This window comes from Manacus vitellinus, unplaced genomic scaffold (genome assembly GCF_001715985.3).
Source record: "Manacus vitellinus isolate BGI_N305 unplaced genomic scaffold, ASM171598v3 scaffold_5_pilon, whole genome shotgun sequence".
Taxonomy (NCBI): Eukaryota; Metazoa; Chordata; class Aves; order Passeriformes; family Pipridae; genus Manacus; species Manacus vitellinus.
The window spans coordinates 24633774-24661136 of NW_021940682.1; the positions used below are offsets into that span (position 1 = coordinate 24633774).

Genomic DNA, 27363 nt, shown 5'->3' on the forward strand with positions numbered 1-27363 from the left:
TTTCTGTAAGAAATGTGAAGAAATAACATAAAAACCAAAATCAGCCACTGAATGAATAAACATCAGTGTTTAGACAGTGCACTAAGAGCACCCTAGAATACTTAAAGCGACAATGATCTTAAGAACTGTATAACTGCAGGTCTTAGGTTGGTGACAGACTTCTTATCAAAAAGTGTGTTTATTAAAAGGCAGAGAAATCCATCTACTGCAAAGGAAGTGGACATGACCATTTCCTTTATGTCCTGGGTCACTGTTAAATAGCAGCTTTCCAATCTCTGGTCTAAAAAAAGACATGAATAATTATTCCAAAATATCTGGCCTCCAAGTTACAAAAAACCTGACAAAACCAAACCCGCAGAAATGGAATGTTTCTTTGAATAAAGAAGAATTTTCTAGAAATTTTCAGTACAACTGGTTGATAGATTTAAGCAAAACTTGAATTCATACCATCAATACTGTCTTGGAGGAATTATCAGGATATCGGAGACTGAAGACAATCAAAGCTCCCAGAAAGCAAAAGAAGGTCAGGGTGGCAACATTTCTAACATCTAACAAAGACTCCACAAGAGGAATAGTTCCCATTGTCCAGTCACAGCATAGTTCTGAGGGGTTGAGAAGAAGCCAAGCATTTACAGGGAGGAGGTAGTTGAAAGTCAGCTGTCTTGCTGGGGATGGACTAACAGCAGCTGGGTTATCAAACCTTAAGCAAAAGAAAGGAGAAAAAGGAGCTTTTAATGAAAAAAGATGTAGTCTTGATTCACTTTGTGACAAACATCAGATTCATAGCTAGAACTACCAATTACAGACATGTACAATATCCTAATCTTTCTGCATTTGTCAGGTGTGGGACTTTGGAATCACGTACAATGATTCACTGCAGAACAGGACAGAGCCTCCAAGTTTATGAAACTGGTTTGGGATATAATCAACTTAAGTTTGAAGAAACAGAAGGATTTACACCTAAGGTTGAGTTCAGTGGCCCTTGTTCATGTTTTTAATAGTTTGTCTAATTTTTTTCAGGGACAGTAACAGATTCTTGCATTTCTACATTGCTCAAACTTAGGATAAATTAGTTTTTCAGTTCTAATGCCATTCATATACACTTATCTTCAAGCAGTCTATCCGAAGACAACCATGTTTTCTGCATATACATACCTAAAATGTATGTTTTTCCTCTTGAGGAAAAACTCAAGAGGTTTAAAGTATTCAGCAAATGTCCACATAAAGAGACAATAAAAAATACCTAAGCAATAAGACATTAAATTTACGAATTACTAAGACAAAGTCTTACAACTGTAAGTTTTTAAAAAAGGCTGCCTGCTCAGATACCTCAATACCTTGGACATTCTTGTCAACAGGTGCTGAAATATATCATCAATTTCCCAAAAAACGTAGTATTGTACAGACATTGGTTACCAATATTAAAATTAGTTCATAGCACTGAAGGTGATGTATTTTTGGCCATTTCATTCAGACCTCATTAAGTCATATCTTATTTATCGGCATCTGTAAATAAGAGACACTATTACCTTGTAAACACTGGAAGTTGAGACTGGATAACCTGGACTCTGACAACTACAAGCAGCAGTGTACTGAACATTAGGACTATGAGCTTCAACAGTGTTTGGAGCATAGAGAAAGGAATACTGCCCTTCCCTCGAAGAATCTGTACAGCTGTATCCAACAGCGTTGGCAAGGTGTACTGCAAAGCAAAACAGTGTTTATAATCAGTGTACTCATTACACTGAGCTTAAATATGAGCTACCTAATTTTTTTTCCTTAGTTGTCTCTAAATGTCTGCTCCCAAGAGTTACTTAATTCAGCTTCTTAGTGTTTTCATGACAAACCCCCAAACCAAGTCCACCATTCTAATAATCTCTATTCAAGTATTCTTGCTAACACTACCACAGTTGAACCTGTATGCCTGGAGCACTGACAGATTCAAAAATATTGTACCAACTTTGGAGACTTCAACAAATGAATCATAGGTATGACATAAACTGTCAAGAAGAAAAATCACTATTTTTAGAATTATCAGCTCTTCTGAAAACTTGTCCTATAAACAAAATTCCTTACAAACGGTAGAAATGCTATTCACTTTCTGATTACCCTGGCTTTCTATTTTATATTATATATATTATATATTAAATAATGTTATATTTTATATAACATTATGATCTTTCATTATTCCCCTTTACATGGCTTAATTTCTTCCCTGTGTACCTCTTTCTCTAAGTCTTCACGACTTCTGCTGGAGATGATTTATTGCTTCACATACACTGGTTGGCTAAACTACAGAAACTGAGAGGTTTCTGAGAACTGGTCAAATTCTAAGTTCATGCGACACGTGTGCATTCAGAAGAAGCCTCAGCTTGGATTCTATCTTTCCTATTTAGTTGACTTACACAAACTAAACTTTCATGAAATTGAGATCAGACCTCAAGATACTAAAAGAAAGGAAGAGTGGATTTAAAACCAGTCACACACTGATGATTTCCTTAGAAACCCAGTTTGAAAATTGTATGTTTATTCACTAGACTTGTAAAGGCAACAGTTACAAAGACATCTATGTGATTTTGGTATTTTGGCCTTGAATATGTATTCCCCAAACAGATAATCTTTCAGCTTTTATTTGGTGCATTTTTTACAAAATATTCCTTCAAATAATTAATTTAAACTACAAAATTTTCTTGTAATATGCAGTCATACATTTTTTAATTGCATTTGTTTTGACTATTAAAATCCAAGAATTATTTAATTGCAGGAACAACTTGTTTCTTTAAGCAAATTTACGATTAAAGGTTTATCAATGCTTAAAATGAAACCTATCAGCTAACAAAAAATTTTGAAAGAATATTACTTATTCAATAGGACTACTCCAAAACATCTGGTTACCCATTAGAAAATGATAAAGTATATTTGTATATAATGTGTTCTCTGTTTTTACTAGAGGGATTAAAAACAAATAATCCCCCATCTTTATGCACCTCAGACTTTAATCAAGACTGTTACATGTTAGTATTTGCAAATTTCAGTTAACTAAAACCTTAGGTTTCCATTAAGACCTATTAAGTCTTTATTGAATATATTTGCTAACATCTCTGTATGGCATGTAAAGGATAACTTGGAAATCATTTGATTCCCTCACCATGAACCATTTATGTCAACCATTAACTGACTTGGAAAAAATCTGAAAAATGTAAAAGAAGTATTGAGTTTGCCTAAACTGAGAAAAATCAGCACTGAAATAGGATGCTTCAAAGTACTTTATGCATCATAACAGAATTCCTGAGATGAAATCCACTCTATTTTTCAACAGCTTACCCCTTGAGCAATAAATACTTCATACACACAGCATATTCCAACCACTGTTATTCCTTGTTCTTTACACAGTGTTGCAACAGCTACTAGAAACACAGTCACTGCAATTGGAGTCCACACTGCAAATAAAGAAGACATTACTGAAAATGCTCCATCTTACAAAAAACACAAACACACAATAAAGTAAATTAACCTAAAAAGTGAAGACTTTGGCTCTTCATGTTTGAATATGCCAGGTTTTATAAACTTGTTCAGTATGTAATTTCTTAGTAAAGGGAAGATCACCAGTTTTACTCTACAGAAAATAATACATATGTATCAATTTTAAAACTGTCTCTCTTAAATTGAAAGAACTAAATGAAAGGTAAAAGACTAAGCTATAATAAAGAAAACAAAAAACCTTCTTTCTTAAATCACCAGAGCACTTTTAGAAATGGAATACTTTATAGGGAGTCAGGAATTTGCACAGGGAGAATTTAACTCTGGAAAGGAGGAAAGCCTCCTTCACTTACACTGAAACTTTGCAGCTTATTTGTGATTGAACATCTGAAGCACCTCAGCATACTTCCACTTAACTTGCAATAAAAGTCAGTGCATGAGTCCCCTACTGCAGATGTTACAAAACTAATGAAGAAATGCCTAAGTCTTGAATTAAAAACAAAAGGAAAGCAGTATTACATGGGTATCTTGGGGCTGATGGGGTTTTTTACACACTTGCTGAACCAGTACACCTCTATTACAGTTTTAAGAGCTTTGTTATCAGTGATAAAGAAATTAAGTTATATATCTATTTGTCAATCATTTACCTATGGTATTATCCGGCCCTTTAGATTTTGTATATGACAAAAAAGCAGCTAGGAAAAAAATAGATGATAAAAGCTCTGCTCTGCCCACAACTCCAGTTACCTGAAAAGTAAAAGAAGAAAAACCATAATTATTATATTTATTATTATATTTTAAGATAGTACTTGACTAGCCTCACAACAACTCACAGAAGCTGTGATTGTTATTTTTGTTTGTAGCTTTTCTAACCTGTTGAACAGACCTGAATCTGAAAGCAGCATTCCCTCAACCGGTGCTATGGCAGCTCTCAGGTGAGCAGTCAACAGTCACAAATAAATTGATGGGAAGCCAAGTGCAATAACGTTAAAGAATGACTCAGGCTTTACTACAGGTCTGGCAATTTTCTGAATGAAAATTTGGTTGGCAATATAAAAATTACAGGTAGTGACCCCTTGATAATGAGAGAGACAGGAATGGATTTTATGAAAATCTGGAGAAGTGCTAAAACCCATAGGGCAGAAGGTTGTTTCAGAATCCCCAATGAAATACAGATTAATTTCCACTTCAGGAACTGTTTTCAAAAAACACTGAAGTGAAACCAACCAGAGATGGAAGACAGATCACTATATTAATGGTTACTGCAGTAGCCACTGTGTTGACCGGAGTACCTTCTAGGACCACTGTTCCTCCTCACTTGTCCTCTTCTGTAATGCCTCTGACTGCTTCCAAACTTTTGCAAGTAAGATAGCTGAAAAATGGCATGCTATCCTGAGGTAGATGGTCGTATTCAGCTAAGGAAACCTCATAGCTCATGCTTTAACTATGATGATGTTGAAACCTGACTTTTTGCTGTCCAGCCCCAGCTCAAAATTTTTATTGCTAGGTACATTCTTGGTCAAGCATGATTGATCCGGCACAGCGTAAAATGAGAAAGTAACTCAATATCCAAGGTCACAGTGTAAAGATAACCATTCAAATCTGAATCTGAAATCATACACTAGTGTTTCTTTTTGGAGCACTGTATGTTTACTAAACAAGTCACCGAATCATGCACAAACACTGGTAAGACACCACAGTTTGTGTTAACATTTTGAATAGTATGTAGTTGTTTGTTTCCAAAATATCTTAAGATGTTTCAAGGATTCCTGGTCTGGATCTCAAAATTGTCCAGCATTAAGACAGACATTAAAGAAAACTTTATCTGTAGATCAGTTGGGAGACCATTAGTAAAGCAAGTGTGCTGGTGTGCCTCCAGGGTCCCCCGCCAACAAAAGAGATTCTATTTTTGGATACAAAGGTGATTTATGAGAGAAAATTCCAGCATTCACACTGTTAGTTGTAGCTATAAAGGTGATCAACATGCTTCTGGCCAGAACAGTAGCAAAGCAGCTAAAAACACTAAACTGGAAAGACAAGGACAAATGAAACTACAGTGCTGTTATTCAACCTATTTCATCACAACTTAGATATTACCACTGCAAGAGCCTACTACTCCCTGAAGTCAAACAAAAAATTAATTTCTATCTATCTTGCTCTGCTAACTTTTCCAGGAAAAATATGTTTATCCTAAGATAGGCAAAAAGTGTTGAAATATTTATGTATTGCATCTGCTGTTTCAAACTCTTGTGCAGGTGACTAATAAGTAGTAAATTAATTTGAAGGCATTTAAATCAGACACATTTCAATTATAAAAGATACAAAAGATGCCATCAAATGACATAAAATGTGGAAGTGAGATCTGGTTTAGAGTTTTCACTAAAACCTGAGTAAGTCAGTCAGGACCCAAATCCCCAGCCCTAACCTAAGTCTCATTATTAGCTCCTCTCTTCCATGCGTGGAAACTGTCAGTTATTCTGCCTTTTATACATCTGTACAAGTCTCAACTGCCAACTCTACAAATTCTCGGTTGCATATTAAGCAGAATTCTCAATACAAACATATGTAAGGATAAAATGCACTACTTCTCAGAAGCAGAGAGCTTAAATTGAAAAAGATGGGGGTAGGCAGAAGAAAACCCTCTAACTGATTCTTCATTGACTAGTTAAGTACAACAGCAGGGGAATTCAGCTACAATTGCACTTTAAACCTTACACTAAATATTTCAAGCACACCTCCAAGTTCCACCAATCCCAGTGTTACAGTGCCCTCATGTGGCTGATATCAGGCTTTACACAGTAACTATGTAATACATTGCCTTACACAAGTAGCTTTTGTTACAGATTGTGTTATAGGATTTGTATAATACTTTTTGCTAACTCTGATGCACAGTATAAAAGCACTTGTGTTAACTTGTTATTTCAGACAGAATCGACAGTTCAAGCATAATCACTGAATTTGGAATGAAAGTGATAAAAATACATAGTCAGATCTAAGCCGTGACCCACCACTATTAGTCACTGGCAAGTTGCTAATGCTCCTGTAAAGATACTATCACATTTATAACACAGATGCAAAGCCAAACATGGGAATTTAAAGCACGTTTTTTCAAAGAGCAAGAAAACCTTAAGAAATAAACACATTTTTTTTGCTTTGGAACAAGCAAAAATTTTTAGATGGTTAACTTTTGCATTTTTAAACATTCCACTAATTTCTAGTAAGGACATTTTAGTAGCTCGAATAGCAGCCAATTTTAAACTCAACTCAGTTCCTATAAAGATTTGCTCAAAATACATGGATGCAGTTTTCCGAATTGTAACTGACAGGGATTTGTGTTGTTACTGATTAAAAGAGAGATGTAAACTCTTCACATAAAAAAGACAACACCTCCAAAGAATCAAAAGATCCAAACACTTTCAGTTTTCTGAAAATCAGCTAATGCTGTAAGAAAAAAAGAGACTGAATAAGGGCTTTGCAAAACCTCTGTACTGGAATCGAGGAAAGCCAATCGAAGTGATGCAGAAATAACAGCAGAAAATGCCACAAATCTGCTTTATCAGTGTTTCTGATGGAAACAAATCTAGTTAATGGCAATCACAAGACTTCATTTACTCCACAACACTGCAAGCTTGGTTGGCCATTAAAAGGTATATAATCAGACAGCTTGTACAAATAAAGCTTTTCATAGCAGTGAAAAACTCCCTCAGAACCACAGGAAATATGAGAGGACAGAAACATCTTTCTTCTTCCTTCTATCATATATGTTAAAAAAATGGAAGGTTTAAACAGAATGGCCCTAAGTTGGATATAGCGTTAGCAACAACAATCCCAGAGAAAGTCACACTGAGATAGAGATATCGACATAAAAGAAAGCAGACAGAATAGACTTGGTGATTAGCCAGAGGGGAGTGCTTATTGATCCGGAAATGAATTAGGCATTCAGAGTATTTGAAAATAGGATACTGGATGAATCATCCTGGAACATGTCTATGTAAACTAAAGTAGTCATCACCACAAAAGCCAGTGTTCATAGCAGAGACCTAAGTTATTTAATAACTAAATTAACATTTCTTTATTTTTCAGTAGTTGCAAGTAATATAAAACAACTTTGAGCATTAAAATTTGTCACTTCCACCAGTCATTGCAAAGGGAAGAGTAAGTATGAGTAAAACTACATTTTCTGGAGTTACAACATATATACAAACTTAGAAACAAATCCCGCAAAGTTTAATTAACACAGTTTGAACAAATTAGCCCATCACAGCTATACCTACCGCTTCCGTATGTATTGGGTGCACTGCAAAGAGCAAGGATGCAACTATGCTGCTCCTGTTGTCCAGAAAGAGCTTACAGACTTTGAGGAAGACTATGCAAACCACCACATGAAAGACCAGATTTAGAAAGTGGTACGAAACTGCATTTAATTCGCTGAACAAGTAGTTTAAGCGAAACGTAAGAACTGTAAGGGGACGGTAAGATTTGTGACTCCTCTCCTAAAAGAAAATAAAACAAATCAATCAGTCACCACCAATTTACAAAGTGACTTTCACTCCAAGATACCTTTCTAAAAACCTATGCATACATGACTCCCCCTCTGTTCTCAAGCATCTACTTTCAAAATAAAGGTACAATTGGTAATAGGAAAAAAAAATTTAAAAATCTAGTTAATTTAATAAAAATCTGATTTAAAATTACAATGTTAAGCAGAAAAAGTTAATTCTGACTATTTTTCCTACTTTCACATAGTTTTAATGTATTATTCAAGTATTTTGATTACTCTCCAATTTCATGTTTTAGATCAGTATTTTATAAAATAAAAATGTGGTGTACTGAGTTAAATGTATTATTTACATATTTGCAATATATCTACCAGTCAATATGTGTATGTTGCCACTGACTCCATCCAAAAACCCTTTTAAATACTACAATAACACCACCTTCATGTTCCAAAATGCATTTGTTAACAAACAGCCTATTGATATTTTGATGAATTTGTCCATAAAACAAAGGAAGAAAATCTAAGAAAAAAATGGGAGGTGGGATGGGGAGGAAAAGATGGAAGGCGAATCAAACTGAACAGACAGACAAAACCACAAAATAAGAAAAAGTATTCTAAAAGCCATGAACAATCAAATTAATCTCACTTAATTTAGTTAATTTAAGATGACTTTCAGTTGGTTTTAAGTGCAAAATCAACTCTGAATGAGACGGTTTTTTTCTACTACACATGGTTAGGGATTTTTTTTGAGAAATGACATGTTGAAAAATACTACTTGGAACTTTACTGAGAGAGTTAGGGGAACCCACTTAACCCTCAATGAATACAGGACTAAATAACTGAAAGAATCTGGAAGTTCTTCTTAAAGGGTTATATGAAAATTATGTATCAAAGTCTACTCATAGAGCTAGCAATTAGTATCTCACAAGTATGTTATTGACATAAGAAAATATTATATGGTAGAATACCTTGATAGGCAGAAAACCTATGACTGTCAGAGAATTTTTGTTCATTTGCTCAGCAATGGCACCATCTGTAACTTTTTAAACTGTATCTAAATCCTTTAGCCCTTGCCATGTAATGATGCTTATCAACAACTTCAATGCCAATGCAGCTTTTCAGATAAAACACAGCCACTCTACATGGGCTACAAAGCAGAAACTCTGATTTCACACAGATACACTTACTCAAATAAATTTAAAGGATTCAGTGTCTGTTCTCTAAGTCCAAGTTTTTTTGCTTAAGTGTTATCTTTCCTTCCAGACTGCATTTAGAAATAAATACCCCTGTATGTCAACATATAACTTTTGCAGGGAAGAGAAATTGGTCAGAGTTGTGTAATTTTGATACTGGAATTAGATAGTAATCAGCATTTTGCAGCTGTGTGCTGTCTATACAACTTTATATATATATATATATATTTTTATATATATATATACACGACTTTTCTTGCCAGTTCTTTTAGTGAACAAAGGGAAAGAATATAAGCAACATATGTTCCTGATATTATAGTACAAAACACTAACACCTCCAAATTCCGTCTAATCCAAAATATTCTCTTAAAATCACATTAGGAAAAGAAGTGGAAAAACTCTCTGCAAGGGTGTTGTTTTTTTTCATTTCCTAAAGCCTCAAAGTGTTTTACAAAGTTTACCTCAGACATGGGAGTGCCCCAGAAGTCATTTTGAAAAAGATTTTTTAATGGAGTAGAAGGATGCAAATCTTTATTGTCCAAAATCGCTGAAACGTCATCAAAAACAAAGCCACAAAAGAGACTGTTCCAGTAGCAGGCTGCCACCACACCAACTATCAGTGCTGCTTCCTTCAGGCTTACATCAGCCATCTTCTCTAAGAGTTTTCATGGACAAAAGCTGAAATACATGGACAGAAACTTAAGTAATTTTAGTAATTAGAAACTAAACTTGACAAAGAAAGTGAAATTAAAACAGTATTTTATAAGTTAATGACACTACCTACCGAAAAATCAGTAAGATAGAAAGTTTTCCTCAAGTCTCATGCATGTTACACAATTTAGTGTTTAAAAACTCTCATTAAGAAGTCTCACCCTTAAAAAGCCTTTGCAGAAGGTGCATACACTGCTATCTTTCATGTTTTACAGAAAAAAAAAAAGTATTGATAACATATTGTGATGTAGTTTTTGCAGACAGCTATGCAGTTCAAGCAAATGCTGCAAACTGAAGAACTATGAAAATTAAGTTCTCTAGAATCCTGAGTAATTTAAAATATTGACACAAAATTCTAAGTTACAGGACGCATATGTGTTAATTATTGATGGGGTTTAGGTTTAAAGTTGTTTTTCAAAATATTTCAGAAGTAATTAAAACAAAGACAAATTTCAAATAATCAGAAGATCAAACAGGAAACTTCAAGAAGTTCATAAATATATGTGTTCAACAGGTAAAGGACATTAATAATAATTAAAAAGTTAAATTTACCATTGAAGCTCAAACCTTGCTCATTTGCATTCTTCATAGAAGTTCATGAAAAGGTCATTTTTTCTCTCCACTCTGCCAATTGCTCTGGTGTCACTGACTGTTCATGAGAGTCCTGTCTAAAAAAAATAGATACAAAAAAGACACTACAAATGAACTTTAGCTTACATTATTTTCTCTCATCTTGCATAAACTTCCTAAACCCTAGAAATTATTAATCAACAATATTATGATTATTTACAAAATACTATGTGGGTGAACTGATCAAAAGGTGAAATTACTGTGTATTGTGTTGTTTTAAATTACTGTTCTGCCTTGGAAGAATAAGAAGGTAACTACAGGTCAAAGGCATTATTTTTGACCACTGGTTGACACAGCATGGATCACTGCCAACTGTTGGGACCAAAGACATTGAAAAGCTACAGAGAGTTAAACAATTACTTCATTTTGAGAAAAAGAAGAGATGACCGAACAAAAAATATTTTCCCCCAAACTACAGAGGGACACAGAGCAGCTAACATTAGCCAGATAATGCAGAGCCATAAATATGTAAAAACCCCAGCCTTATGTTTATCAGGGTTCACACATCAAAGCTGATGAGCTCTTCAGAAGCTGTAGTCTGTTTTACCATCCTAAACCCTGAAATCGTGGTGATATTTTTTTCCTTTGGTTTGTTGATTTTTTTTTTAATTGTGCAGATTTATCACATAATACCTGGGGTTGGAAGGGACCCACAAGGATCACTGAGTCCAATTCCTGGCCCTGCACAGAACAACCCCAAGAATCACACGATGTGCCTGAGAGCATTGTCCAAACCCTTCTTAAACTCTAAGAACAGGCCACAGAGATCTCATCTAGAGAGGTGACCTTGGTTGTGGTTTGCAGCCTGGACCTGAGAGCATGTCAATCACCTACCACAACTGGGGACAAAGGAGTAGTGGTACAGGAAGGAATACATGTGAAGCAAGATGCTGGTGCAGTTAAACTAAAAACCAGGACACAGATCATTTAAGAGGAATGAAACCAAACCATTCCTTATTACTCACATAATGGCAGTGAAGGGCTTTTTTTACTTTTCCAGTAAAAAACCCCAAAACAATGTTAAAGGATGTTGCTACATCTGTTTCATAGAATCATACAATGGTTTGGGTTGGAAGGGATCTTAAAGATCATCCAATTCCAATGACCCTACCATGGGCTCAGAGTACTTTAAACCACTAAACCAAGATTACACCTGAACATATTTACAGTCTTCTTGGCAACCAGAGATATCTTATTAAAAAAAAAAGAAAACAAATCATACTGCAGGAATACATGAAAAGACAGTCCACTTTTGAACTTCAACTTAAAGTATTTTAGTTCCCCCTCTTTCAAAGGATGTGGATAAGAAACTGATGTTTCTCTCTCTGCTAGAATTTTTGCAACAGCTTCTGAATAGTGCGCTTTCTACTTCTTGAAGGTCACTAATTCTACTGAAAAGCACTGACATCTGAAAAGCACCGAAAATCAATATGTAATGACTTTCCAACATACAAGCCTTTATTTTTTAAAATACTGTGAAAAGATAACATTGTGGCACAGAACCAATTTTAAGGTTTATTTAAATTCACCCTTTAAGAAACAGCATTGTAAAACAAGTAGGGTTTTGGTGACCTGAGGTATTAACAATATCAATTTACTGTATTGGTTGAAGCATCAAGCCCTTGCAGTTACTGCTTGCGCATCAAAGAGAAATTGTGGTAATCCTTTAGCAATACTTTTCAGAAACAGCTACTGCCACCCAACAAGCAAAAAACTAAGACCGATTCCCAAGTATTGCTTCCTATCAAAAGGAAAAGCTTAACCAATCTCATTAGTTCCTTCAACTACGTTTTGTAGTAGAACTACTACTTCCTGCTGGGTCCACCATCACACTCCAAGCTTCAAACCTGCAATCATCATTAACATGTTGAGAATGCAAAACTAAAGCAGAGGGAGGCTTGTAAAAGCTCATCTGTACTTGGTAAGCCAGGCTAAAGTATGCCTGCCATTAATCTCAAGTAGAAAACAGCAATTGCTACCAAAACTCTTCTCATGCCAACTAATCTGTTATCACTTTGATGCTGGAAACTAGGAAACCATGTAAGGAGTACACAAGACTGAGAAGCTCATAAATCACAGATGTGCAAGAGGCTGCTGAAGCCTTGGTATGACTGGGCTCCTCAAGTGAATGGATACATTCCCCTTCTTACCCAATAGACATGTTGATCAACCCAAGTATCGTCTTGCAAGTGCCAGTATTTCACCACTCCCAGTGTTGATAAACTCTTGTAAAATACCGCCTAACAACTCCTTTCTTAACACAGACTTGCTGTGAGAGAGAACTGCATCACTGTTTGATAACCACTGAAAGTCCTACACGTGTAAACAGACTGACAATCCCTCAAGTCATTTTTTCATCTTACCTACCTGCTACTTTCACAGCTTCTAAGGCTGCCCATCAGATACCTTAACCACCCTTTAGGCTGTATGACTGCCAGTTCATGGTCTAGTACACAGACACAGAGCCACTGTTTGACTGGATGAACTCAGGACAGACACATAGTTTATTACAAAGACCTCTGTTGGATGTTCTAATTTACAACAATATCTGACCATGCCATGAGGAATACACAGCTGAAAACATTAAACAGCAAGATAAGCCTTGAGAGGCAGAAACTGCACAGTCATGAGAGCCAACTGTGTCAAAAATACCCAAGCTGTGCAAAACACCCGATCGTTGGTCTAAATTTCTTAAGCTGTTTGGCACAGAAATCTGCATTTTGCACTGCACTGTTTCCACGTTTGTACAGAGAGATTAAGTGGAAAGGACCAAAGAGAACTAGAACTCTCAAGGTAGTTTGGCTTGTAAGGCCAAAGTTTTCCTCTTCCAACTTCTTGAGATCCCTCTAACAATTCATCCAGTCTTCTCCTTCAAGAATTACAAACAAGACATAAGAAAACCCTGTAAAACTGAAAAAATACACCAACAAAAAACCCAACCAACCAACAACAACCAAAAGCCAAAGCACTTTTAGAAAGGTAGGAAAACAAAATATTTCTCTTCTCTAAACCCATGACACTATAGATGGTGCAGCACCACATGCTGCAAAATACAGTAGTCTGCACAGAAAAACTCCAACATAAATAAAAAAAGGCATAATGATGTTCTAAAAGTATCCTCAGTTGGGAAATTTGGGAGTGCAGAAGACATTTTCTACCCATATCAATTTAGAAAAAAATAGGAAGTGTGTATTTTGGTAGGAATGGAGCTGCAATCCCTAAACATGCAAAAGCTATTTAGCACTCCATAATTAGCTATCAGCTAATAATCATGCTATCTGCCACATTATATTAACAGACCCTCACAGACACAAATATATTTGTGTAAGTAAGTCAGATAGTAAGGCACATCTTACTATCTAACTTCAGAAACTTAAAACATACATTTAAATTTTTTCTTCTAGGGAGTAATGGCACTTTTCACACCCTGAAGGTCATTAATAACAACATGTGTTATGACTGTTTGCTAAAAAAAATAGTCAGGCATTTCTGGAAATTTATTCACTACAGAGACATAAACTTTGCTAACCACTGAAGGTCTTGAACTGTTTAAAACGTATTTACAGTTCAAACAGAAATCCATCAAAGGTGGAAGAAAACAAAGAGCCACTCCCAAATTTAATTTTTTTTATTTTTAAACAATTGAGCAATAAGTTCATCTAAGAGGGGTGGCTTGAACTGATGAATATCAGCAGAGATATATATATATAAACCAGTAGTGCAGTCACTTAAAACTAGCATTTTAATTCAGCTTCTAAGGCTCTGCTAAATATCCTACTAACTTTTGCATACTTTTATTTTGGGCTAAATCGAACATTCTTCCTGCTGATTTGATACAAGTGTTTAATGACAGAAATCATAACTTTGTTTCTGTTGTCCCTTTCCAACACAGCCATTAAATTTATCTTCTCTTAAAAATGTCACTCTAACGTACAACTCAAATGCAAAATAACTTAGATGCACAGTTGAGATTTAAATGATTGAGTCTGAATCTGATCTAGAAGGGAAGCAGTGTTTGGGAAGATGGGAGGAGAAGTGATACAAAGCATGCCTGGATTCCCCTTTCATCTTGCTGAGATCCTAGAAGAGAATAAGGTATAGCAAGAAAAGCTTTATTGTGAAAGCCTTCCTCTGCAAATACTACCAGATCAAGAGGGATGGCATCAATACAAAGTAATCTTTGCTACCCAGGAGACAATGCCATCCAGCCTGCTCTTCATACGGTTCTGAAGGATCAATCAGTAGAGGACTGGCAGCTCTGATATGAAGTCAGAACATGTTGCAGGCCAGATGAAAGATTTCCGAAGGGGAAGACTGGAGAGCTTGCTGGCAACCAAGCAGCTGAACTAACACTCAGAACATTTTAGGTTACTCTGGTACAAGCATCAAAACATAACACAAATTTAAAGTTGGTGAGATGAAGATACTGATTTAGCTGCTGGTTTAGCTTAAATTTGTTCAGTGTGACTGGTATAAATCAGCTGAAATACAAACCACACAGGTCTAGTCTGTATTTTAAGGTATTTTATAACTTAAATCATTAACAGAATCTCACATTTCAAAGTTATACCTTCAGGTTTTCTAGGGTTGAGGTTTTTTTGCTACATTCAAACAGTAACAAAATAACACCTGTTCTATTTTGAGTAGCTACATAAAAAATATTTTGCCTCCTCATAGGACACTGATGCAAAAATAGCATCCCTGAAATAACATGGATCACCACTCTCAGTGTTCTAGAAATGCAACAGCAGAAACTGCATGTTTGTTAACTCCAAAGAATAAACAATCAAAAGCTACATGGGAGGTATAAGCTGGAAACACAGCTTTCAGGCTCTGCTAAGCATGTCCTTATTTAGTATGCTGGGTCTGTATATAATTTCTTGTGGTATTTTAAATAACATTCCATTAGATCTTTCATATCAAAGGTCCTTGCAATAGCATAGTGTTATCAAAGCTGCAGTTTAACACAGACACCTAACTCTCCTGTCAATCAGAGTAGGTCATACTGTGATCTAAGGACATAAAATAACTTTTGCTCCCAAACTACAAGCACATATTCCCAATAAAAGAAGATCCACTTATGCAAAGTTCATTAGCTGATTAGATGTGATGCAGAACAAAAGAAAAACTAATTCACTTGGTTTAAGCCATGTTGTATTTTAAGTGTTTCCTTATTTTTTGTGGGGTTAACATCTCCATTCTTTTTACTCTTTTTTCACTTTTGGAGTTTCCAGGCCCACCTCAAATCCAATTCCTGCACCAATCTTCTTACTAGATGCAATTAGAACCTAGATGTGGTTTCACTACCAGTCTATGTAATGGTGTGTTTTCTGTTGATTGTGTAATAGGACACTAAAAAACGCTGAAGCACGTTAAATAGAGCACACTAAATAGCTATACGGGCCTTAACAGTTTGTTAACCTGATGAAGAGGATAAAAAAGAAGTTCCTATAGCTAAGTATCCTAACATCAATGAATTATTTTCTCTATCACAGGAGGATCCATTTCCTGAAAGTTTATTTTGTAGCAAGGCACCATTATTCTCAGTGCGTCACTTGTTCCACCTATAAAAGTCACTGCTACTAAGAAATTGTTCTACACTTAACCAAAATGAATTTTATTTTAGTAACATTACCCATTCATGAAATATAGTCTAGTCTCTTTCCCTTCCCTAACTACACAGTTTGCTTTTTGTAGCCAATATGGAACTATAATTAATCAACTCTAGATACAGTATAAAAGTCTTCACTTTTAATCTAAGAGCCATGCTGTAACTGGAACAAGTTGCATAACTATAACGAGTGCCAAGCATCTTGCATCTTGTCAGCCTCCATTAAATATCAACACTAATGAAGAAACAGCAAAGAAAATTAAAGCAATGAATAACCCAGAAAAAGGGCAAAAGCACAAAGATAATATTATGATCACCTTCCCCTTTCCATTAAGAAAAAAAATAAACAAAACAAACCAACAAATCCCCTTCAACTCTCCACAGCTGTTGAATGAACAACTACAAAGACATAAACACGTCTCGAATGGTTGCTGGCCTTCCTTGTTTATTGGAAAAGATGCCTTCACACCCATTTAACTAAAACACAAGATCCCTAACTTTTGGGGCTATCAGACTACTACTAAAGCTCGGACTGTCTTGCTGGTCACCAGTACCCTATGGATTCGAGCAGTTTATAGATGTTACCTGTCTGGTGCACTACTTCACTCCGCAGAATAAACACCTCCTGGGCCCCCGCTATTCCACACTTACACACAAGGCACCCGCGCAGTCCCGCAGGCCTCCAGCGGCCGAGCAGGAATGAGCATGCCTCCAGCAACCCTGGGGCGAGGTACACAACGCCAGGCCGGGTTGAGCGGTGGAAGGGCCGAGCCGGGGCGGGCCCGTGCTCTGCTCAAGGGGCCGAAGTCGCACCGCAGCCCCGCAGGCCCGGAGGGCGCACCGCTGCGGCCCGGCAGGCACGGCAAGCGGGGAGAGGACCGAAACGACGGCGGGCAGCAGCTGCACCGGGGCGCCCGCCCCACGCCGCCGCCGCTGCCGGGCCGTACCCGAGGCCCCGTACCCGAGGCCCGAAGGCCCCACCGCACGCGCACCGCACCGCCCTCCGGCCCGCGGAGGCTGGTGGAAGGAGGCGGGCCGGGGGCCCCCGAGCCTGCGGCAGCTGTAGTCCGGGGAGCCGCCCGGCGCGCGCGGGGGGTGCTCGGCATCCTTGCCCCGGCGGGAGCGGCGGGCGCGCCGGGCGGGCAGCGCCCTCCTGCCCGCCCCTGAGGACGGGAGCGCCCGCCTGGACCGCGGCGCCTGTCTGTGGGTCGCTCGGGGTTGCCGGACTTTCCCTGCGCCTATGAGTACCCGGCTGCTTACGGGAGCCGAGCTGGCGGGAGAGTCTGACTGCGTCACCTGGCAGCGGCCACCGCCATCTCCCGGGAGCGGTCTGAGGCCGAGGGGCGGCGGTTGCTCCGGGGAAAGAGAGTCAGACCTGCCGGCGGCAGGGCGGCCCGCGCCTGCCCCGGGAGCGCCGCGGGCAGCCGGTGGGGAGGCGGGGGGGCCGGCGGGCTGGGCAGCGTCCCAGTGCGGAGCACGGGAAAGGCACATCCCGCTGGGGCTGCGCTCGGCTGATGCCTCAGCTGTGTCTCGTGGTGAAGGCGGCCGAAAATAAGGCAACTTGTTAGTTCATCAGAGTTGGATGAAACGGAGGCAAGTGTCTCTCGGCAGCATCTTGGAGGGATCGCGGGCTGTCAGTGTATCATTGCTGGGGCTGGGATATATACCAGTTGGGAGAAAACTGGAACCCTGCAAAAGATCCTCTTTTGGTTGGGGTTTTGCAATTAAGATCTCGTGCTTCAGAGAGCTAGGCCAGGTAGTGCAATTTGAAAGTCCAGAAGTAGCTTAATCTGAGTTGCCCATAGTAAATAAATACAGAGCTAGCCTTGTGTCTATGATGCTTCTTGGTATTCAGTCTTGCTCAAGTGTACATGATTCTGTGCTGGCCATTATACACGCCTTTGCAGAAAAAGAACAGCTGTGCCTACTGGTGCTTGATTTCACTGTGTTGATAAGGTATCATCATGTCAGCTTAGCCGCCTCTTTACGTGGTTTCCTTTAGGCAGCATGGGAATTGTTGGTCTGATCGTACTTGAACACACTCACCAGATCTTTTCTATCTGCCCGTGCTGCACTTTGCAATATCTACCCGTTTTATGTATGTTTGGTTCCTTGAGTAAGTCAAGAAAGGCTTGTGATAACTAATGTCACATGCATGTCTATTTCACTCGTTTTGTAGACCCCTGATCTCAGTGTCTCATCACAGAGATCATCTGTCCACTAAAGCCACAGGTTTAACTGAAGACAAGGGATGAGCTAAATTTTATGATGGAAAACTCTTCAATTAAATAAATTCTCTCTTGTTGTCCTACAGTATGTACATACTGTAGAACATACTGTATGCATAGGTTGTGCCCCCCCCATACCTTCCTATGGTCTCCCAACAAGTTGGATTATTTTGTTTATGTACAGATACGTCTCCTTTTGGATAAAATTTTCTGACATTTTCTTCAGATATTATTTTGTAAGTTAAGAGAAAAAGATATTTGGAAGATGGAAGGTAGGAAAGGATTGACAGTAGTAAGGTTGTATATTTGCTTTCAGAATAGTTTTGATTGTTGGCCATTTCATACTTGTAAGCCCTACATCTCATTATTTAAGAAAAAATGACTGTGTTTAAAAACTCCGATTGTTAAACAAGTGTGTTATTGAAATCAAGTAGTATTCAATTAACTGAAGAAGTGCCAAGATCAATATTCTTCTGGTATTATCCTTTGCCACCTACAACAATGCAGAAAAGCAAAAATCTATATATGATGTCATCCTTATGAAGTCATGGATTACATATAATGCATGTTTTATATTTAGCAAACATTGAAGAAATATAGTTAATATTGGAGAGCTCTTGACTAGTTCACATATTGAGAAAAGATGAGGAAAGGTTGATTTTTATCATCCCTTAAGCATACAGCTGGATTTCAAGGTCCTGCAGCTCTTCTTTTCAGAATGCTTAGGCATATTTTTTGGCAAAGTAATACCAGTAATAAAAATTTCCCTTTTATTAAGGGAGAAGTTTTCAGTTGTTAAGTCTTTCAACTGCTGAACAGTGAACGGGGTACATGACGGAAGAGATCTCAAAATATCATGCTCAGTGTAGAGCATTGGTAGAGGTACTGATTGAGCTTAATTTTTTCCTATAAAAGAGAATGCTCTGACATTAGTTTTTAAAATAATTTACTATTCTGGTTAGTTTTATTTCTTTCATAATTGAAAATTATTTCTTGAGCATTTATACCATGTTAATAATTTAGGAGAATAAGTAGATTAAAAATGCTCTGTTTAAAATTTGGCAGAATTTACTGTTTGAAATATTGATCATAAAGGCTAGAGATAGCTCCAGAGGATAGAATAATTCAAGATATTCAATCTCTTCTGCCTTTTTCAGACACTGTATTGGCTTTTAGGCATGTGAGAAGTCACCACGACCCACAACAAGCAGTAGGTAAACAGTAGAACAAAACTTTCCACCACTTTCGGATCAGATTTTTGTCAGTTTCCAGGTAGATTCATGTCCTTTGTCAATTCAAGTATTCTAATAATCCCCCCGATATTTAACTGAAAGAGTTTAATATCTTATAAATTAGTGTCAAAAAATGGGTGCTCACAGTATCAAGCTTAAAGAAGGTGTTGGTTGTGTTTTAAATATTAGAAATAGCGATTTTTGTAACTGTAAGGAGATGTTTATCCTACAAGGGCTGGTTCAAGGGGCATCCAGTTGTGTTTGTTCATTAGCATGAAAATACTACATTGCTAGATGGGGAAGAAAACAACGATATTAAAGTTAAAATATGGGTTTCAAAGATGTCCCGATCTTCACTGTTAGTGTCAAAAATTCATTGAGTATGCATGATGTAATTTTTAACTTAAAGAAAAAAGGTTTTACTATGACCTCCTAGTTTGCAGTAGTTCAAAATGTGAATGAAGTGTTAATCAGTGTTACAAATAGATACAATTAATAGAATCATCTTGTGTGGTTCAGTGGCCAGCCTCCATTTAATCATTTGACCTGAAATTGACTGGCACTGATAATACTTGATAACTGTTATTTTTATTTTTGTTTTAGGAAAACAATCGTAAATTCAGTATGGCACCTATTTTAGATTGGAAGAAGCTTATGAAAGTTGATCCAGATAGTCTGCCTCATCAAGAGGAACTAGCAGACAGGTTGCTGGAGACCATGTCCAAGGTACTTAAGAGAAGTAGAGAACATAAGGGTTTGTTATATGTTCTTCCCTAAATTGTCTCTGGTCCTTCACGTACCTGAAAGATTTATTTTGTGGATTTCATAGATATTAGTATAAAAACACTGTTGTCTCTTTCGTTAGGTTGATGGGAGAGACTTAAAAACTGAAACTCCAGAAAAACTGATACATCTTTTTAAAATTACTCAGTCTCTATTGAAGGTTTGTGTTAATCCTCAATTACTACAATTCTGCAGATGCATTTGTTTATTTTTTTGTTTAAATGAAAGCATTGTTATTCTTTTTTTTTTTCTGAGAACACTGGTTACTCTAAGATAATTTATATGCTAAATGTGTGTTGGCACAGAGTACCTGCATGTAGCTGTAGGCATTTAGTAGTGGGAAGTGAAGTGAATTGGACTAACATAGTTATATAGATGGAAAATGCAAACAAATTTCTCAAAAATTGGTTAGATGTTGTAAGTTATTTGTAATGATTTTAATTTAATAGAACTTTTTGTGGGACATTGAAGTTTTAGAGCAAATAAAATTATCACCATGCATGAAGAAACACCACCATTCTAAAACTGATCCTATAAATCTGCCATACATTCTTGTATTTATTCATAAATGTACCGAAAGGAAGAAATAACAGCAGCATAGGGTAGCACATTGGTTTTAGAGAGGCTGTTTTACTGCCTTTAATTCTCAGCACTGTAAATGTTTTGAACGTTTGGGTGTCCCTATAGAATGAATTACTAAAGAAGATACTCTGAACTTCTTAACTGTCCACATAAGGAAAAATGGGAGTAATTTGATTTGTTTAAAGAAAGTCCATGTTCTTTTGTAAATATTGTCGTCATTTTAAACATGAGATGTACAGAACAATCCTAATTTATGTTAATAGTAAATATTTGTGCTTACTGTATTTTTCTCAGATGAAGACTCAAGAGGTAGAACTGGCACTAGAAGAAGTTGAAAAAGCTGGGGAAGAGCAAGCCAAATGTGGTAAACAAGCTTTAATATGCTGTTCCTAAATGATTTGTTAAATGTATTTTTTAGTATTGTTGTTGTCGTTGGTTTTTTGTGGTTTTTGTTTTGGTTTGATTTTTTGGTTGTTTTGGGGTTTCATGGGGTTTTTTTGGTGGCTTTTTCTTTAAGTTTAGGGAACTGGACAAAATACCAACTGCTCTGAAGTCAATTTCTTCAATGAAGCCAAATTTTTTTTAAGATTGAGGTTAACCATTGTTGTTTTATGTGCTTTCTGCCTTGTTGAGTAATTCACTATATCTGTTCTATTTTAACAGAAAATAATTTTAAAACAAAGATGATGAAACTTCAGAATGAATTAGAGGTATGTTTTAAAGTTTTGTTAGTTTATAGAGTGCTCTTTGGTGAGGTTTTTAAAAGAGTTTTTTTAGACTAGTATTTTAATCTTGTAAAGAGATGAAATAGCCCTACACTTTAGCAAATTCTATTAATGGGTTTTTTAATATTCACTGGTCTTGTGTGAGTAATTACTTATATTTTATATGCTTGAATAAATCCCATTTATTGTAGTCTTACCATCTGCTTTGTTTTTTATTTTTTTTTCTGTTTTGAATATCTGTACTGTATTTATAATGTTACTTTAATGCTCATAAGAAGGCACAACGATCTGCTGGTGGTCGCGATACTCGTTTTCTGCGTGATGAGGTGCGCCAACTGCAAAAACAATTAGAACAAAAAGAGAGACAGTTAGCAGATCTAGAAGAAGAGCTGGAAAAAGAGAAGAAAGTGAATGAACAGGTAATAAGGACTTCAGCTTAACATCTCTAAAAGCTGTTCTGTCAAATATTTTGTAAAATTGATGTTCTGAAAAGAGCCTCTGTAATTAAGAAGAAAACATTGATGAAATAGGACTGCTGTGCATTCATTTTCTTTTTTGTTTCTGGAGTTTTGAAGTGTTTAATGATACATGTAAAGGTTTTCCATCTTCTTGTAGCTTGCTCTTCGAATGGAAGATGCCGAAAATGAAAACATCAAATTCAGGAGAGAGGTTAGCAAAAAATTGTTGCCAATTTACTGTATTTTTAACTTTATTTGTAGATATATTGCTATCTTTCTATATTTATAATTTTTGGTGTGGCATGATGTTTAATTCTGTTTTAGGACATTTCCTGGTTACTGCTACAAAAAGAAATTTAACTAAATTTAGTAAATATGTACTATATGTGCTCCAATGAAACTTAGTTAATTGAGGTTAGGAGGCATCTACATTCGAATTCGCATAGTCCTACTGTGCATTAATTTGGATTTCATGTTTTGAATTTTTAGTATTTTTCTTAAATACTGTTGCTAAGTACATTTGTCTAATTATTGTCCTGGGGTAAAACCTTTTGAATCATTTGTCAAAATACCCCTTTGCGTATGTGTGTATGTGTGCACATGCATGCACAGGTATATAGAAAGCCATTTTATTTTGTCTCTATGTCAATTAATATTTAGTCTTCCTAAAGCAAAGCTAGTTTCTAATATTTTTCATGCTTTGTTCTCTTGGTCTTGTTTTCTCCTTTTTAATATGAAGAAAAAGCGCATAAAGAAAAAGGTGAGGCTTCTGAGTTTTTTTAAAAGCAGACTGTAGGAATTTGTATGGGTTTTGAATGTCTTAGCTCTTTGTGTTAGCTTGCAATGACTTTGTCTTCAGCTTGTAGAAATAGCATTAAGTTTGGATTACTTTTTATGCAGACTGAACAATTACGTCAGGATGTAGTTGACTATCAGAGGCAAATAGATTCTCAAAAAGAAACAATTCCATTACGAAGAGGAGAGGACTCTGATTACAGATCACAGTTGTCCAAAAGAAGCTCTGAGCTTGTCCAGTATTTGGATGAAATTCAGGTAAAAATCTATGCATGCTACTGAGTATCTACTAGACTTTTACTGACAGTGTTTTTCATGACACTATGTCAATTTACAGATCGAGTCACATGGAATAAGGGAATTCATAAAGTAGTTGGGTTCTGTCATGTATATACTCTGCACCTACGAATCTGGCAGAGGTAATGCAGTCACTGACAAGGGGAGATGTGTCTTTTATTTGCTGTTAGGATTTGTTGAAATTGATGACCTAGAGGTGAAATCCTCTCTTCTGTGCTACTTTCATGAAGACTTTCAAGTTCTCATTCAGATATTAAGATGGGCACTTTCTAAAAGCAGCTTTTTCTTTAATTTTTCAGAATTTGACTGAAGCTAATGAGAAGTTAGACATTCAAAACCAAGAAATGAGGAAAAATCTTGAGGAATCAGTGCAAGAAATGGAGAAGATGACTGATGAATATAACAAAATGAAACTAATTGTGCAACAGTCTGATATTATTATGGATCAGTTACGAAAAGAGAAAGATCAGTACAAATTTCAAGTAAGAGCTGACTCATTATTTAATGTGTTTGTTTTAGATTTATACTGTATTTTCATATTTTAGCTTAACTTAAAATAACAGTCAATCCATCCAGTTAAAAACACCCACTCCTCTGAAATAATGCTTTTTAAAAGTAGTGTGATCCTTGAATCTGATGCAGATTTTAAAACACAAAAGATCACAAAAATTTTTTTTACACAATGTGTCATACACTGTTCTAAAGAGTCATTCCCTTGCTGCTGTAATGCTAATCTGTTAAATTTTATGTGCTGGATGTAGTGCATTTGTACACATACAGTGGTTAAGCCCAAACATTTCTGTGATACAATGTTCACCCAAATGTCACATCTAGGTTCAGGACCTTTCAGACCAGCTGAAAGCAAAGAATGAGGAAGACGATCCACTTATGGCGGCTGTAAATGAAAAAGTTGAAGAATGGAAGGTATTTTTTAATACTTTTCTTTATGATTTTTAGGAATTAATTCAAGATTCTAATGGTATTTTATCTTCTTTTCAGAAAATCTTAGCTTCAAAAGATGATGAAATCCTAGAGTATCAGCAAATGTTGTTTAACTTAGAAGAGAAAATGAAAATAGTTCAACTTGATGTCGACAGAAACAGCATACTGGCCCTTCAGCAGGTACAGTCCATGTGAGAAATTGCACGCATAGAAATCACCATTCACTAAACATGCAAATACCAAACATATATTTAGTCTTTCATAGTTTGCAGATATCAAAATATGCATTATTTGTGTTTGAGAATTATGAGACAGCTCAATTCATTCCACTGCAGAGTTAGCTTAATAGGTAATTTACAAAGGAAAGTTCTCTTTATGTATGTATGTATGAACTGAACTCTTGGTAGTCGCTTCTGTTACTTTCATATTTATCTTTTTTTAACTGTGATTAAGTTACAGCTTGGTTTCTGTCCTAAATTTGCTAGTTAAGGAAGAATCTTACCTATTGCTTAATTTTCTGTGTTCATTTGTCTCACATCCTGAGATTAGCTCAGTTGATTAGAACATGGTGCTAATAACACCAAGGTTGTGGGCTTGATGTGTATGGGCCATTTACTTAAGAGTTGGACTCAATGATCCTTGTGGGTTCCTTCCAACTCAGAGTATTGTGTGATACTGTGATCTGATACATACTATTGAATGATAGTTCAGTCTATGATAGAGCTAGCTGAATATAACTATCTCTCACATTCATGCAAAATTACATAGTTCTTTGTGATTCTGAAAGTCCTCACTGTCTTGAAAACCATATAAAACCCCAAAATAATGTGGCCCATTAGGAACCTTGTAATATTAATTATGGATAGCATACCCTATGATTCCAGGATAATGTCTAATGACATTTGTGTTACATTTTGGGTTCTTGTAGACTGAACAATGCAGTGAGATGTATTTATTCAGTCTTCCAAAGATAGCTTCTCAAGAGAAAGAGGCGTAAATTACAAATCAGCCTTAGATGATCAGAAGAGGAAGGCAGCTGAAAGTAACCTGGATAAGCAGTTGTAGAGTTTGGTTTTAGCTGACTAGATGGTTGTAGAGGTTGTTTTTTTGGGTGACCATCATTAGTATGACATTCTGAACTGCTTTGTGGAAATAAGCATGTTTTATAAGCAGACACTTAAAAATTAAATCAAGGCACTGCTCTGTGTTTTTAGTCAAATGAACTGAGCTTGCTATCATTCAATGTATGTTTAAGAGACTGTGTTTAGCTCCTTACAACTTTCCTAAACTCTGTACCTTTGGATTTGAAATGTGGTTATTTGTCCTCTAAGAAAGCTTTAGATTTTCTTTTTCAGAACATTAGTATAAAAAAAGGGCAACAATCTTGAGATTTTTACATTTTCATTATTGTTACTGCCTGTAACTTTTTTCAAGTCTCTTTTTTATCTTTCTCCACTTTTTTTATTCATGACAGAAAAAAATAACATTAAGCTTTCTATGTTGTTTCTGAAGTTCATGTACAAGCACAGAAATAGTGTAATATGAATAGAAGCCGCTTTCACAGTCTGTATGTACTTATTAATGTATATGCATGTGAAACAATGTGTGATGAATGTTTAAAAATTAGATTACTTGCTGCCAGGCAGACTGCAATTCAGGTGTCATGTATGGTTGATCGTTAGTCCTTATAAGCTTGAACTTGTACCTCTCAGTTCCCAAAGGCAGTTGTTTGCGAGGAAGCAGGAAGGAACATGTGTCATCTGAACCTTTTCATCTAACATTGACAAAATCTGAAAGTACTGTTTCCATTTAAAATTGTTATTCTAAAGTGCTTTTTTTTTCTGTGTGTTTGATTGCTTTATTTTTACTTTTTCTTTTATTTTTCCTGCTTTGCATTTATATACCAAACTTCTAGATAATATCTGAACTCTCTGTTGTAAGTATAGTATATTTGATGTTCTACAAATTGCTTTGTATTAGCTACATGTAATTTCTTCATTTACTGTGTGGTGTTCTGTGTTGGTAGTTTGCCTCTCAGTAAAGAAGGATCCTCTAATGGAGTTTTTGGTTTTTTCATGTGTAGGGTGTGCAAGAGCGGGATGCTCAGATAAGATTGCTTACTGAGCAAGTTGAACAGTATACCAAAGAAATGGAAAAAAATGCATTCGTTATTGAGAAATTAAAAAATGATCTCCAAAAAGATAAAGGTAACATGACTATTTTATATTAATGTCTATGGAAAGGAAAATAAGAAACCACAAATTTATTGTGCATTCTTTATTCTCAAGAAATACAGAAAAAAAATAATTGCAGTATTTGAGTAATTTTAGTCTTTAATTTTTTTTCTTAATTTTCTGTTATTAAACTTTCATGAAGAAGTTATCCACACTACCTCAGTGGGTTTTGTGGGTAATAAAACTATACCTGGTCTGTAAAAGTTAGAGCATAACATATAAAATCTCAGCTCCATCAAGAATTGAAAATAAGTAATAGCATGCAATTCAGAATAAATTCTGATATCCCTTGTATGCACTTACTTATGATAAATATTGTTTGAAGGACTAATGAGGGGAAACAAAACCAACCTCTCATATGTAGTCTCTTGTAATTCTTTAATTAAAAAGAGCAGAAAATGAAGATGTCCTTTTTAATGTTTTCTGAAGTGTTTCTGTCTTGCTTAATGGCAGATAGAATTCCTAGTTGAATTGTAAACATACCAGAAATTTTCTTTCCAGGTCACTCATCTCTTGGTCAGCAGAATCATAGTGAGGATATGCAAGAAAAGTTAAAAAGACTGGAAGAGAGAACTGCGGAGGCTGAGAAATCAGCAGAATTAGCAGAAACAGATGCTAGAGAAAAGGACAAAGAACTTGTTGAGACTTTGAAACGAATGAGAGACTATGAACTGGTAAACTCAGAGTGGACAGGGTATTTAATCATATTTTTAGGACATCATTTTGTGCTTCCCTTCCCAAAGCTTCCCTTCCCTTTTTGTCCATTGAACAGCAATTGAACACTCAAGATATGATTCTTCAAAGAATCATGTAGTAAGAGGGCTCACTTAAAATGTGCAGACTCCTTTGTAGTCAAAGACATTGTAGGATCTGCTTTTTATTCAGTAACTTTTTTCAATAAGCATAGTGCAGAAGAGTGGTACGGGTTGAAAAATATTTTTTCTTGTCTGTGTAATGAAGAAAG

At 36.3% G+C, this 27363-nt stretch overlaps 2 protein-coding genes across 6 annotated transcripts in view; one reads left to right on the plus strand and one right to left on the minus strand.

Annotated features, from left to right (window-relative positions):
• Window positions 1–16833, minus strand: part of TMTC3 (transmembrane O-mannosyltransferase targeting cadherins 3) — a 45481-nt gene extending 28648 nt beyond the window's left edge. For both annotated transcript variants that reach the window (XM_018080543.1, XM_008925475.2), the window contains exons 1-8: window positions 16709–16833; window positions 10435–10550; window positions 9633–9849; window positions 7755–7973; window positions 4128–4227; window positions 3325–3440; window positions 1530–1702; window positions 448–700 (exon numbers count right to left, since the gene is read on the minus strand). In XM_018080543.1, the coding sequence (XP_017936032.1) occupies window positions 448–700; window positions 1530–1702; window positions 3325–3440; window positions 4128–4227; window positions 7755–7973; window positions 9633–9821 (1050 nt within the window). In that variant the 5' untranslated portion in view covers window positions 9822–9849; window positions 10435–10550; window positions 16709–16833. The remainder of the gene's footprint in view (window positions 1–447; window positions 701–1529; window positions 1703–3324; window positions 3441–4127; window positions 4228–7754; window positions 7974–9632; window positions 9850–10434; window positions 10551–16708) is intronic.
• A 573-nt stretch (window positions 16834–17406) lies between these two features.
• Window positions 17407–27363, plus strand: part of CEP290 (centrosomal protein 290) — a 55175-nt gene continuing 45218 nt past the window's right edge. For 3 of the 4 annotated variants that reach the window (XM_018080405.2, XM_018080407.2, XM_018080408.2), the window contains exons 1-13: window positions 17407–17451; window positions 20187–20309; window positions 20449–20526; window positions 21243–21312; window positions 21612–21658; window positions 21949–22092; window positions 22289–22342; window positions 23032–23184; window positions 23523–23705; window positions 24058–24147; window positions 24223–24345; window positions 26249–26372; window positions 26901–27073. In XM_018080405.2, coding sequence (XP_017935894.1) covers window positions 20208–20309; window positions 20449–20526; window positions 21243–21312; window positions 21612–21658; window positions 21949–22092; window positions 22289–22342; window positions 23032–23184; window positions 23523–23705; window positions 24058–24147; window positions 24223–24345; window positions 26249–26372; window positions 26901–27073 — 1341 coding nt within the window. In that variant the 5' untranslated portion in view covers window positions 17407–17451; window positions 20187–20207. The remainder of the gene's footprint in view (window positions 17452–20186; window positions 20310–20448; window positions 20527–21242; window positions 21313–21611; window positions 21659–21948; window positions 22093–22288; window positions 22343–23031; window positions 23185–23522; window positions 23706–24057; window positions 24148–24222; window positions 24346–26248; window positions 26373–26900; window positions 27074–27363) is intronic. The other variant, XM_018080406.2, reaches the window with a different exon arrangement.